The 12463-nt window shown below is 49.3% G+C and overlaps 1 protein-coding gene across 7 annotated transcripts in view; it reads right to left on the reverse strand.

The window, feature by feature from the left end:
• Positions 1-12463, reverse strand: part of PLXNA4 (plexin A4) — a 699000-nt gene that overhangs the window by 181592 nt on the left and 504945 nt on the right. For all 7 annotated transcript variants that reach the window (XM_053255172.1, XM_053255171.1, XM_053255173.1 and 4 more), the window contains 3 exons: positions 9348-9471; positions 4441-4594; positions 2190-2289 (listed from right to left, as the gene is read on the reverse strand). In XM_053255172.1, coding sequence (XP_053111147.1) covers positions 2190-2289; positions 4441-4594; positions 9348-9471 — 378 coding nt within the window. The remainder of the gene's footprint in view (positions 1-2189; positions 2290-4440; positions 4595-9347; positions 9472-12463) is intronic.

The following is a 12463-nucleotide window of genomic DNA, read 5'->3' on the forward strand; positions in this document are numbered from 1 at the left end:
ATCTATGGGGCATTGCCAAGAGAAGGATGAGACCAAACAATGCAGAATTGCTGAAGGCCGCTAATGAAGCATCCTGGTCTTCCATAATACCTCATCAGTGCCACAGGCTGATAGCATCCATGTCACGCCGCATTGAGGCAGTAATTGCTGCAAAAGGGGCCCAAACCAAGTACTAAATACATATGCATGCTTATACTTTTCAGAGGTCCGATATTGTTCTATTCTACAATGCTTGTCTTCTTGGTTCCATGTAATATACTAATTTTCTGGGATTGTGGATTTGGGGTTCTCATGAGCTGTACGCCATGATCATCACAATTATAACAAATTAAGGCTTGACTTATCTCGCTTTGCATGTAATGCATCTGTCTCATATATCAGTTTCACCTTTTAATTTGCATTACTGAAATTAATGGACTTTTGCACGATATTCTAATTTTCCGAGTTTCACCTGTAATGTGTGAGCACTGTAAGACTTGATGTGTGAGCACTGTAAGATATTCCCCTGAGGGGATGGAGCCGCTCTGGGAAGAGCAGAAGGTTTCAAGTTCCCTCCCTGGCTTCTCCAAGATAGGGCTGAGAGAGATTCCTGCCTGCAGCCTTGGAGAAGCCACTGCCAGTCTGTGTAGACAATACTGAGCTAGATAGATTAATGGTCTGACTCGGTATATGGCAGCTTCCTATGTTCCTAATTAGCGTATTACTTTTTGAATGTGAGGAAAGTACCTCACATCAAGGCCATCTCTAGCTTTTACGGAGCCCAGGAGAATAGTTGGGGGGCGGGCGAGCTTTGATGAATCAATATTGTATTTTTTATTTCATTTATGCCAGCCAATCTGGACCATGTTTAGCCATCCCACATGGGCTGTCTCTAGATTGTGCCCCGCCCCCCTGCATAAAGAATCAATATTGTAAGCATCTCTGTAGCTGTGCGGCAGCACAGGGACCCCTGAAAGCACAGGGACCTGGGGCTATCACCCCTCTAGCCCCCGCCAGACAGCCCAGCGCCACATGTATTACCTTGACAGAATATTTAAAACAATCCTGCCTTCTGTTTCTTTTTAGATCGTGAGCCCTTTGGGGACAGGGAGCTATCTTATTTATCTATTATTTATTTTTCTATGTAAACCACTTTGAGAACTTTAGTTAAAAAGCAGTTAAATAGTAGTAGTAGTGGTGGTGGTGGTGGTAGTAGTAGTAGTAGGAGGAGGAGGAGGAGGAGGAGGGGTGGGGTCACTCAAAAGAGTTTCCCCAGATATTATTGGATGACAACTCTGATGATGGAAGTTGTCACCCAATAATCTCTGTGTACCCAAGTTTCAGCAGCCGTGTTGTCGGGGTGTGAGTGGGGAACCATAGCTCTGAGTAAAATACAGAGCTTGTGTGCATGCTCAATCCCTGGTATTTCCAGAGGGGGGGGGGTTTTGGGGGGGGTTAGTGTTTTTTTTAAAGGACCTCAGACAGCAGGGCATCTGCCTCTGATCATAACTGCCCGGGGACACAGCATCATCCCAGGGCAGTATGGAATTAAAGAAACACACACCATGGTCAGCACCAGGAGGCAGCTACATATGGAGCTCCAGCCACCATTAACACAGGTGGTGGCAAAGGCGTCATAAAAAGAGTGAGTTTTGTTCACATTTTTTTAAAATCTTACCCTAACCCACCACAAACCCAGATCCTATGAATCAGTTCCAAAACAAACAGGGGTGGGTCCGAATGGGCCCAAAATGCAATAAAAACAGAAGCTCAGATATGAAAAGGGGCACCAAAATGAAAAATAGTCAGTGCACACCCCTGCTCTCAATCAACATGGATACACTTGGTGGGGTTCACAGCACAGAACTGTGGCGCAGAATGTATTGATGGCCACCAGCTTAGATGGCTTTAAAAGGGGATTAGTCAGATTCATGGAGGACAGGTCTATCAATGGCTACTGGTCTTGATGGCTATAGGCTACCTCCAGGCTCAGAGGCAGGAGGCTTCCAAATGCCAGCTGCAGGGGATCAACAGCAAGAGAAGAGGCATGCCTTCATCTCCTCCTTGTTTGCTTCCCAGAGGCATCTGGTGGGCCACTGTGGAAAACAGGATGCTGGACTAGATACTCCTTGAGCCTCAAATAGCAAGGCTCTCCTCATGTTCACCTCCAGAAGCACAGACTGGCATGGAGTACGACAGCATGGACTTACGAGTTGTGGACGCTGCAGTTGTAGAAGACAAAACTGGTGCTGGCAAAGGTCATGCCTGTTTCCTTGGATTTGAGCTGGAGCTGGACGATGTGGTGGTCGCCTGGGAAGAAGAGGAAGCAGGGATCATTCCATTAGACACCTAAAGGTTTGGGGCCTCACCTGGGCTCACCCAGTGGAAGGGACAGGCAGGGCCCAAGCTGTGTGTGAGAGAAAATGGTCTTCCTCCTCTGAGGAAGTGGCTGGCATAGGCCCCTTTGCACCTGCACTGAGGATACAATCCCAGGTCTCCAATGAGGCCCCATTGCCCATTTCCTCTCCCCAACAATCGCCCCCACCCATGTTAATTTAAGCCTCCCCCTTCTTCTTTATTTCCAGGTGCCCTATTCCGGCATAGGAAGGCCACAACCTAATTCCCCGTCTTCTCGTTCTGCCCAAAAGGCAGGGATGGTGCTTGACTGCCAGTAATTGCAAGGCTTTCATAAGGAAGGTGCACATGTTTAATGCAACACTTTGACCCGTTTGCCCTCCTCCACCTCTATTATTTTCTTCCTCACCTGAGAGAGTCATTAATCAATCATGCCAAAGGGAACTTGACAACAACTCATCACCGCCCGCTCGCGCGCACACACATTCCTGCATACATTTCACCACCAGCGTGCACCTCTGCTGCCCATCTGCCACAGATGACTTTGACAGCTCAGTTAAATGCTTCATATTTAACAAGTCACCCCCTAGCTGAGGAAGGGATCTGTGGAAATGTCTGCTGTTTGCCCAGAGGTTCAGCACTGGGCGACAAGAAGAGACGTCCCATGTGGACATCTAAGAGACAGCCTCCTTCTCACAGTCTCCAAGACTGACCACAAACAAGCTCTCCAGTGCAGAGAGATGTTTTTGATCCACAAGTGTGGAACGCCTTTGCTTTGGAGGCTTATCACAGTTGAAAGCAGAATTTCTTAACCTGGGGTCTATGGATGCCCTGAGTGTCCATGGGGTCGGTTCAGAGGGTCCATGGAAACTCTTTGCTGCACTGAACTTAATTTACTTCCTAGGGAGCCTGAATAAAGTTCTTGAAGATAACTATCCTGATTGCTGTATTTACCTGAATCCAAGAGACTAGCCCCTACCACAGTGTTTTGTTTTTTTAATATTAGAAATCAGGAGGTCGTCTTAAGTTTTCCTTTTGAGTAAATGCAGGTAAAACCTGTATTTAACCTTTACTTTTTAAGGAGGTCACCTTAAATTCAGAGTTGTCTTCGATTCCAGTAAATCCCCCCCTCCCATTTTTACTGGAGCCTTATGAAAATCTATTATACAAATGGAGTGGAGAATTCCCGAGTAATACCTGAGGATCTGGGAGGTCTAAACATGCAAAAAGGTTAAGAAACCTAGTCTAAAGTCAGAACTTTTAAGGAAAGTTGTCAACAAATTCAGTCCAATCAGAATCTGGGACAGACTTTGGGATTCTGCATGGGCAGAATCTGCTATGGATTGTGGGAGGGGGCTTAAGGACTAGCTAGAGGCCTCTGTGTGCTGACATGAATAAAGAACAAACTGGTGTTTGCTAAGGCCTAGCAGCTTCTAGCTAGGCCCAGTGTGATGAGGGAAACCTTTGGAATCAGATTTGTCTTACAGTTTTTGGTGGAATCTAGCTGGAGATCTGGTGATTCCTGAAAAACCTGCATGCCCGTTTTTTGGAGTGGTGGTGGGGATTAATCCATGTAATTTCTCCAACAAACTCTACTCATCTCTGGTTTTAAGGTATATTTAAGGTATATTTAAGGCTTTTCATTTACGGTGTCATAAAGATTTAAAGTATTCATTATGGTGATTTTAATCTGTTTTATATGGTTTTTAGGGTTGAGTAGCTGTTTGTTTAAATTGTAAAGCCGCCTTGAGATTTTATATAGGGTGGTATATAAATGTGTTAAATAAATAATGAAATAAATATTTGTTAAGGCCGAGGTAATCTTGTAAAGGGATGGGATTTGAGTCAGATTCTAGCTCCCTGAACTGTATTTCACATGGATGGGTATTTCACCCACTATGAGGGTGAAATTTCACCCATTATGAGACATGCACCCATTATGTATTTCACCCATTATGAGACATGCACAAATGCCCCAAGGTCACCATGTCTTCCAAATTCGTCACTGTTGTTCTCAAAACCCATATAAATATTTTGCCCACATGAATGGCAAAATGAAGGGGGTCCTAGCCAAGGGAGCAACGCAAGCTGAGACCTGGGACTCACCGTTCTCTGTGATGATCTTCGGCACCTCCTTGGCCGCTGGGGAGATGCACTGGATCTTGTTCCCTACCACCAAGCCATCCATTTCTGACAGGTCTCCAAAGGTGCAGTTGACACCATCCGACAGCTCGGGGACATTGTAAGTCTCCAAAACCAGCTGCAGGACAAAAAGGGAAAGAGTAGAAGCAGAGATGGATGAGGAGAAAGATGGGTGAGACAACGGGGGAGAATTACACTGGAGAAGTTGGACCAAATGCCTCTTGCTTGACACGGGACCTCCTTTCACAGAAAGCAGCAGTCAGGCGGAGGGGATAGGATGCAGATGTAAACCCGAGGTGGCGCGTGGCGATGTAGGGGCTGCCGCTCTTGCTGCTGACATAGCGCCGTGCTGGGGAGGGTTTGCCTGAGGGGCAGTGGGGTGGAGTGCTCTGCATCGCTCATGCAAAGTGGACAGTCTTTGGAATCTGCCGTGAAGACTCGAGGCTCACCAGCACAAGTAGGTTTCTGAGGAGGGTGACTATTTACTCACAAGAGGCACTCTGCGGACTACAGAGAAACTGTAGCGCTCCAGTCTAACTCTCTACGCCTCCTCTCCTAGCATCACCAGCAGAGGGAGCTCTCTGTCACCAAGGTCCTGTGTATAAAGGAGTCTAGTTACGGACTGGGGTCAGCCACATCATATTCAAATATATGAAAATGAGAAAAGAGTATTTGCTCCCTCCAGTTGCACGGCTTGCATCGTGTTTTCCGTAAGTGGGATGATTCCCACAAGTCTCAGCAGGCCCGAGAGGCAAATCATTCCCTGACAAACCAATGAACCATTATAAATGCAATGTACAACGATTTTTCATTAGACCGAAGCTCAACTGGTTATCAAAGGGCCATTTCTTGTAAAGTGTGGTCCATAGAGCCATAGAAATGGGACCTGATTTCAAAACAGAGAAGCTCGTAGTGTTGTGTTTCTCTTGGGGTGGGAACCCAGAAGTAGCGAGGTGGGCTACAGAAGGTCAATCAAGTTTGCAGAAGCAATACCAAGATGGCGGAAAGTGAAGAGAGCAGGCAGCTGACGGCAGAGCTGTGAGGTCACCAGGGAGGAGAGTCCCAGGGTCAGCTGCAAGTTCTGCAGCACCTAGGACAGCTCCATGGTGATACAAAAGATGCTCCAAGAGTTATGACACTATATTACTTGGTAGCAATATTTAAGTGATGAGAACATTTTGCATTGGAAAACAGAATGGAAGACTGGTTCGCTTCAATAATGCAAGTGCCCTTAGGGACCAATGACTGTCAAAGCTCTACCCCTAAACTGTTTGAGGAATTAATAGAGGCCAGGGGAATCTGATATGTTATGAGGCCTGACTGCTCCAGATGGCAGTGCCGGGAGCTGCCGAGGTTAGAAATGGAAACCTGTGCACACCGACCTTCCATGGTGAGCTATCAAGACTACAGCTTAGAGGGACTTCCTGGGAATGAAGAGCTCCTGGCTCTAGAGTGACTCTGTCATGGCTTCCCCTCACCAGGAAAGATGATCAAGCTAGGGTCTTCAACCATGGGTTCCCAGATGTTGTTGGGACTACACATCCCATAATGGGATTTTGTTGGATTTGCTGTCCAATGACGTCTGGGAACTGAAAGTTGAGCACCCCTACTTTATAGGCTGGGTTCACATAGAGCACAAAGCAGGTGGTTTGACCATGCTCCCCCAGCCCTGGATGCGCATGCAAGCGCAACTTCAGGTCTCAGCAAGGATATAGGGAAGTGCACAAAACCACCTGGCCCGGTTCAGTTCGAGTTTGAACCGAACTCAAACTGCACCAGGCCAGTTTGGTTTTGGCCCCCTTCGAACCACTCTTGGTTCGGTTCAGTCTGGGGGGATTCGATGAGCCTTTAATTTTTATTTTTTTTTTAAACTTACCCCTTTCAGGGGGCTTCTCCAAGGAGGTGGGGGGAGGTATCCATGGAGGTCCCCCCTCCACCCGCCAACTGTCCTTTCTTTAAAATTGGCCAGTTCGGGCGTCTTCGGCCCTTTTCGACCCTATTTTCTGGCATCATCATCATAATTCGATTATTTTGTAGGCCACCGCGCCTGCGCAGTGGGACCCCAAAGACGCCCAAACCAGGAGAATTTTAAAGGAACGAAGGGGGAGGAGGGGGAACCTCCGCAAACCCCCCACCCCCCACCACCTTGGAGAAGCGCCCCCCCCCCGGAGTGGGTAAGTTTAAAAAAAAATTAAAGGCTCATTGAACCCCCATACTGGGGGTGGTTTTGGTTCGGTTTGACCCCCCAATCTTCAAAGTGAACAGGTTTGACATCAAACCTGTTTGCTTTCGAGCCTGTTTGCACACCCCTAGAAGGGGTGACATAGAAGCCCACCAATCTCAGCCTATTCTGCCCTACCTGCAACACAGAACCAAACATCTGTAACTGTGATTTCAAGACTGACAGACCACTTTGGGGAATAACAGCTTGGGTTGGCAAGTCCTCAAGGGACTACTCAGAGTCAGAGAAGGCAGGCAGGTCTCAGTTACGGGAGGGAGGCTGTCTCCAGCTGTCCTGGTTCAGGTTTGAGGGCTTCTCATGTAGGGCTGCCTGGAGTCTGGGCCAAAAGGTCTTCCCACCCAGTCTCGTCCACTGAGAATAGTCCACTTCGCCCCCCTCAGTTGTGGGGGATGTCCCAGATTCCGGTCATGACACCAAGCCACAAAGAGAAACCCAACGTGAAGCTCCATAGGTCTCAAACAACCACAGACATTTTGGTGCCCAAGGCATCCAACCCAGAAGGTGCGCCCTCTGTACTGAGTGCTAGATAGACCAATGGTCTGACTCGGTATCTGGCAGCTGCCTATGTTCCTAATAATAAATTAGATAACCGGCAACTTGATCCCCTTTGATGGTCCCCACAGATCCACTGCCTGAAGCAGGCTGGCTCCATCTGCTGAGTAGCAAGTCCGTCTCTGCCACAGGCGACGGCTGTGCGTACAAAGATCCCCCATGCAAACAGGCTTCTCTTTGCACTTTAGGAGCCCAAGGGGTACCCATGCAAGGAGGAGCTAGATCTGCCACTCATATACAGGGTGTGTGTGCTTGAGGAAGGCTGTGTCCGAATGTCTCCTCTCCAATTTTGTGCCCTGTTAATTAGCCACAAAAATGGAGGGAGGGTTCTAGCAATCGATTATTTTGAGGGAGGAGGGGCAAAGCTCATCGGAAGCCCACTGAGCTTCCACTGACTGGTGGCTACCATTTAGGTAGGCCCCAGATAGACCATTTGTGTACAGAAGCAACCAAGAATTTTGGAGCCATTCACCCCTCCCCGTGCAAATCCAGTTTCCCTCTGAAGCCCCCCGGTATTCACCATGAAGTAGCACACCCTCTTATCACATTGTCTTCAGTGTGATTAGTTGGCTGTTCTTCTAAGCAGCCTTGTAGGCCCACTGAGTGGGAAAGCAAGTATACACCTCTTATAAAATAAAGGGAGTGGGTGAAGGGAAGTTCCCAACTGACAGCAAGAAGTTTGCTGGGTGACCGGAGGCCTCTAAGCCCTTTCGCACGGCCAGTGGCATCATCAGATGCCCAGGGATGCCTAGAGGTCTCCAAAAAGGTCTCCAGCAAGGCTCATTTTGGACTCATTTCAGCAGCAGCGACAAAGGGACCTCATTGCAGTCTGGTGACTGGATCCAGATCGTTCAGCACCACCGCGAGAAGGGATCGTTTTCAAATGTCATGAAAACACAGAGGGTATTGGCAACCCTGTTGACCTTTAAAGCCCTTCGCAGCCTGGGGCTGGCATACCTGAAGGACTGTCCTTCCCTGAATGAGCCCACATGCCAAATGAGATCTGGCCAGTTGGCACTGCTCCCTTCCCTCTTCTTGCAGCAAGTACGTAATTTCTCATAAGTCACCTGGGAATGCTGCCAGCAGACTAATCGGAAATTACAGTGGTGTTTGCCAGCAGCCCAGAGAAGCACCACTGCTGCCAGTGAAGCCCCCCCCCCCACTTTCATGACCCTGGCAACAACTGCCAATATGATAAATAATAATAAAAGGCCAGGGGTTTTTCCCCACCTGAAAGTGGCCGGTGGAACTGGGGAGTTAGCCCTAAAAATCAACAAAGCAATGGATCTGGAATACTGAAGCTGTGTGTGTGTGTGTGTGTGTGTGTGTGTGTGTGTGTGTGTGTGTAAGAGAGAGGGAGAGGGAGTGAGAGAGTATTGCTGATTTGTACAAGAGTTGACAGAAGGCAATGATTTTATCAGTTTCTGACACAGCAGGGAGTTTCATGTTCCCGAGGGCTGTAGCCGTCTTTCATGACCTCACTTCCGGAAATGAAGGCATGCCCAATTCCACACTCAGCCACCAGCTAATCCTGCAGGAGGCTTAATCCTAATTAGGACCACCTTTATGATGCCCCATTCCCCTCCCATCCAGGTTAACCCCTGGGTTTTCGCGGTCCTTGGGTAGAAATTGGTTCTCTGTGTTAGATCTGAACACACCATGAGAAATCCCTGAGGATGCTAGACAGCCCTAAAGTCTGATTCTGGGCAGAATCTTGTATGCCAAAGTCAACTGATGCCCAGGATTCAGACCAGAAGTCTCAAACGGTTGCTATTCCACTGTGCTGAACTACAACTCCCATCATCTCCAGTCACAGTGGGCAGTAGCCAAGGATGATGGGAATTGTCGGCCAACATCTGCAGGACCCAGGCTTCAGTTTGAGACCCCAGAGTGAGAGCATCTCACTCTGCACATGACTGGGCTCTTTGGGACCTATTCTGACGGACCGGTTGCACCATCAAGTGAACGCTTCGTGCTCATCTACAGGGGTCAACGTTAAAAGGAAAAGTATTGGTAAGGACAGGGGAGGAAGGAATGGGGGTGGAGTGCCTGTGGGGATAAGAGAAAGGGGGCTTACCAGCACACTCGACTGGGAGACAGAGATGTTGTTGGGGTGCACAGTGAGTCGGACACATTGCTTCATCTCCGAGGCGAACCTCCGGGGCTCGTTGGAGCGCTCGCATCGCTCTTTCCTTGTACACCTGAGGAAAAACAGAAATAAGAACAATCCAGAGAAGTTAATGGCTGGAGCCAGCAGTGAGACGGCAGCTGCTTGACTTTCCTTAGGGCAAAAGAAAAGTAGAAGAGTCCAACGGGGGTTGTCATGGGACCCCAAAAAGGAGTTACAGTTTACATAGGGAGAAGTCCAGGTGATTGTTGTCACGGTGTATGTTGAAGAGCTGGCGTCCCTTTGGAGGCACAAGAGCGCTGAGCACGAACACTGGCAGGGGGCTCACCTTTCATAAAGTGGCTCCCCCCCCCCCGCTGCAGAATACACACCTCCCATTCTGGTGATAGTCTGGGGGTGGGATGTCTGCAAAATTAGCTGGAAGAAAGGACAGGGTCATCATGCTGGCTGTGCGGTCTGCAGCTGCCTGAATCATATACTGTAGGCCAGGGATTCTCAACGTTGGGTTCCCAGATGTTATTGGACTTCAACTCCCATAATCCCCAGCCCCAGTGGCCTTTGGTTGGGGATTATGGGAGCTGAAGTCCAATAACATCTGAGGACCCAACGTTGAGAATCCCTGATATAGGCAGGATAGAGAACCCTGGTGAAGGAGGAGGAAGAGGATCAGGCAAGGAAGAAGCAGCAAAAAGGGGCAGTCGGCAGAAGCAAGCAAGCACTGTACAAAGTAAGGTCTTGTGGATCTGTTGGAGGACATTTGGGATGGGCATAAAAAAGTCTCCCTTTGTTCCACGGTTGTTCATGCTTAAAAATTCAGTGCAGTCTCGTCAGCTCCCGCAGATGAAACAAATACGCTCAAGGGCACATCAGGTTGACAGAAGCCCCACTGAAATCAATGTGACCCAAGAACACAAGCCAAGTGTTAGGTAAGCCAAACACACTCTGGACCGTGCCTTCGGAAAAACTCTTTGAACACTGGATACTTTGATGAAACGAACCACCTAATGGCGCAGCGGGGAAGTAACTTGCCTAGGGAGCAAGAGGTTGCCGGTTCGGATCCCCGCTGGTATGTTTCCCAGACTTCCTAGAAACACCTATTTTGGGCAGCAGAGATATAGGAAGATGCTGAAAGGCATCATCTCATACTGCGCAGGAGGAGGCAATGGTAAACCCCTTCTGTATTCTACCAAAGAAAACCACAGGGCTCTGTGGGCACCAGGAGTTGACACTGACTCGATGGCACAACTTTCCTTTATGTTACTTTGATGAAATATGCAGGTGACCAATACCATTATTGCTGTCTGTTCTTCAGCTTACCTGCCCACCCGCCCCCACCTTCTATTCCACAGGCTCTGGGTGACTTTAAAGATCTACAACTGTATTCAAAGGTTCTTCGGAAACCACCACGATGAGGTCAGCCCCAGCTATTAGTAGAAAGATGCAAGGGAGTAACAGCAGGAGAGAGGGAATGCCCTCAACTCCTGCTGTAGGCTTCCAGTGGCATCTGGTGGGCCACTGTGGGCAACAGGATGCTGGACTAGATGGGCCACCTTCTTGGGCCTGATCCAGCAGGGCTGTTCTTATGTTCTTATGTAAGATCAGAGTAAGAGGAATGTTTACTAATTGAGAGGGGTGGAGGTGGAAGAAGCATGAGCAGATGCCCTCCCTGCATCCCACTGGAAGCCACTGGCTGGAAGGTGCAATCCATACCACACCACTGGGAGGCGCTGTGGCCTTGCAGGCATCACTCAAAAGTGGCATGGTGTTGGTTGTGGTACCCAGAAGTAACGGGATGTGGCTTGGATAATGAAGGCGGTCCAGTCCCTGCCCTGGAGCATGGCAAGCTGTCCTCCCTACTCCTGTGGCATGCAAGTGTGCTGTGCACTGATCTCCCCAACACACTCACATCTACCCACAATGCCCTGGGGTGCAAAGCATGCTGCAAACCAGTCCACCCATGCGCCTCCCATTCCTATGGTGCACAGAGCATTCCACATGCCAGTTCACCCTGCTCTGCCCTACCAGTGTTCCCTCGAACAGGGATTCCCAGATGTAGTTGACTACAACTCCCAGAATCCACAAGCAAAAGCCATTGCAGCTGGGGATTCTGGGAGCTGTAGTCAACAACATCTGGGAATCCCTGCTAGAGGGAACACTGTTCCCTACCCACCCTGCTCTCTCCTTAGCTGGCAGCAGAGATCCACTAGGGCCACTGCTGCTGCCACCACTTCTCTCTCCTGCTCCCCCTACTCACTTTCCAACAGCAGAGCAGCGGAGTGTTAGGCTAGATAGCCCACCCTGCTGCTTCGCCACATGTCCTGCCTCCATCCCTTTTGGAAAGGCAGGGCGGGACACGAGGGAGGAGGAGGAAGAGGAGAAGAGATGGGGCATGGGTGGTCTGGCGAGGTGTTGCAGTAGTGTGGCGGCAGCTGGGGCAACAAGCACGGGGCTCCCACCACTCTGCCACCGGAGGAAGCCGCCTCCCCATGCCTCATTCGCGGGCGGGCCCTGCTGACACAAAGGAAGGTGCTGGCCTCAGCAGACGTCTGGCAATTCCTGGGGAAGGACGCAATTGCAGCTTTGATCTTATACCCATATGCCTAGCGGGGCAGAGGTTTAGTATTAAAAAAATCCAGCTCCGATGGTTTGTTAATTATCATCCATTACACTAATGTAACAAGCCTTCAAAAGGCAGCTTCAGAGGATTCTTCTGATACCGGCAGCAATCTTGGCCCCATTAAAATCCACTCTGAAGCCTACATATGAAAGTTAAATGACTCACCCTCTCCCAAACTTTGAAGTTGCACCTTCCGAGCAAGGGCACTTCCCCGGAGTTGGGGCGTGTGTGTGTGTGTGTGTGTGTGTGTGCTAAATGGAGCCAGGCGGGTGCATGGCTGAATAAAGATTCAGCAGATCAGCACCAACTTCTAGGGAGAGCAGATGGTGCAGACAGAGTCTTTCTTACAGGGCTGTTTCGCTTGGGTCTTGGGCCGCCTTCACACATAACGCCAAACCGGAGGTGAACAAGTCAGAGGTTCCATTCCATGGTCGTCCGAACACGTGAA

Source organism: Hemicordylus capensis, chromosome 5 (genome assembly GCF_027244095.1).
Source record: "Hemicordylus capensis ecotype Gifberg chromosome 5, rHemCap1.1.pri, whole genome shotgun sequence".
NCBI classification, from domain to species: Eukaryota; Metazoa; Chordata; class Lepidosauria; order Squamata; family Cordylidae; genus Hemicordylus; species Hemicordylus capensis.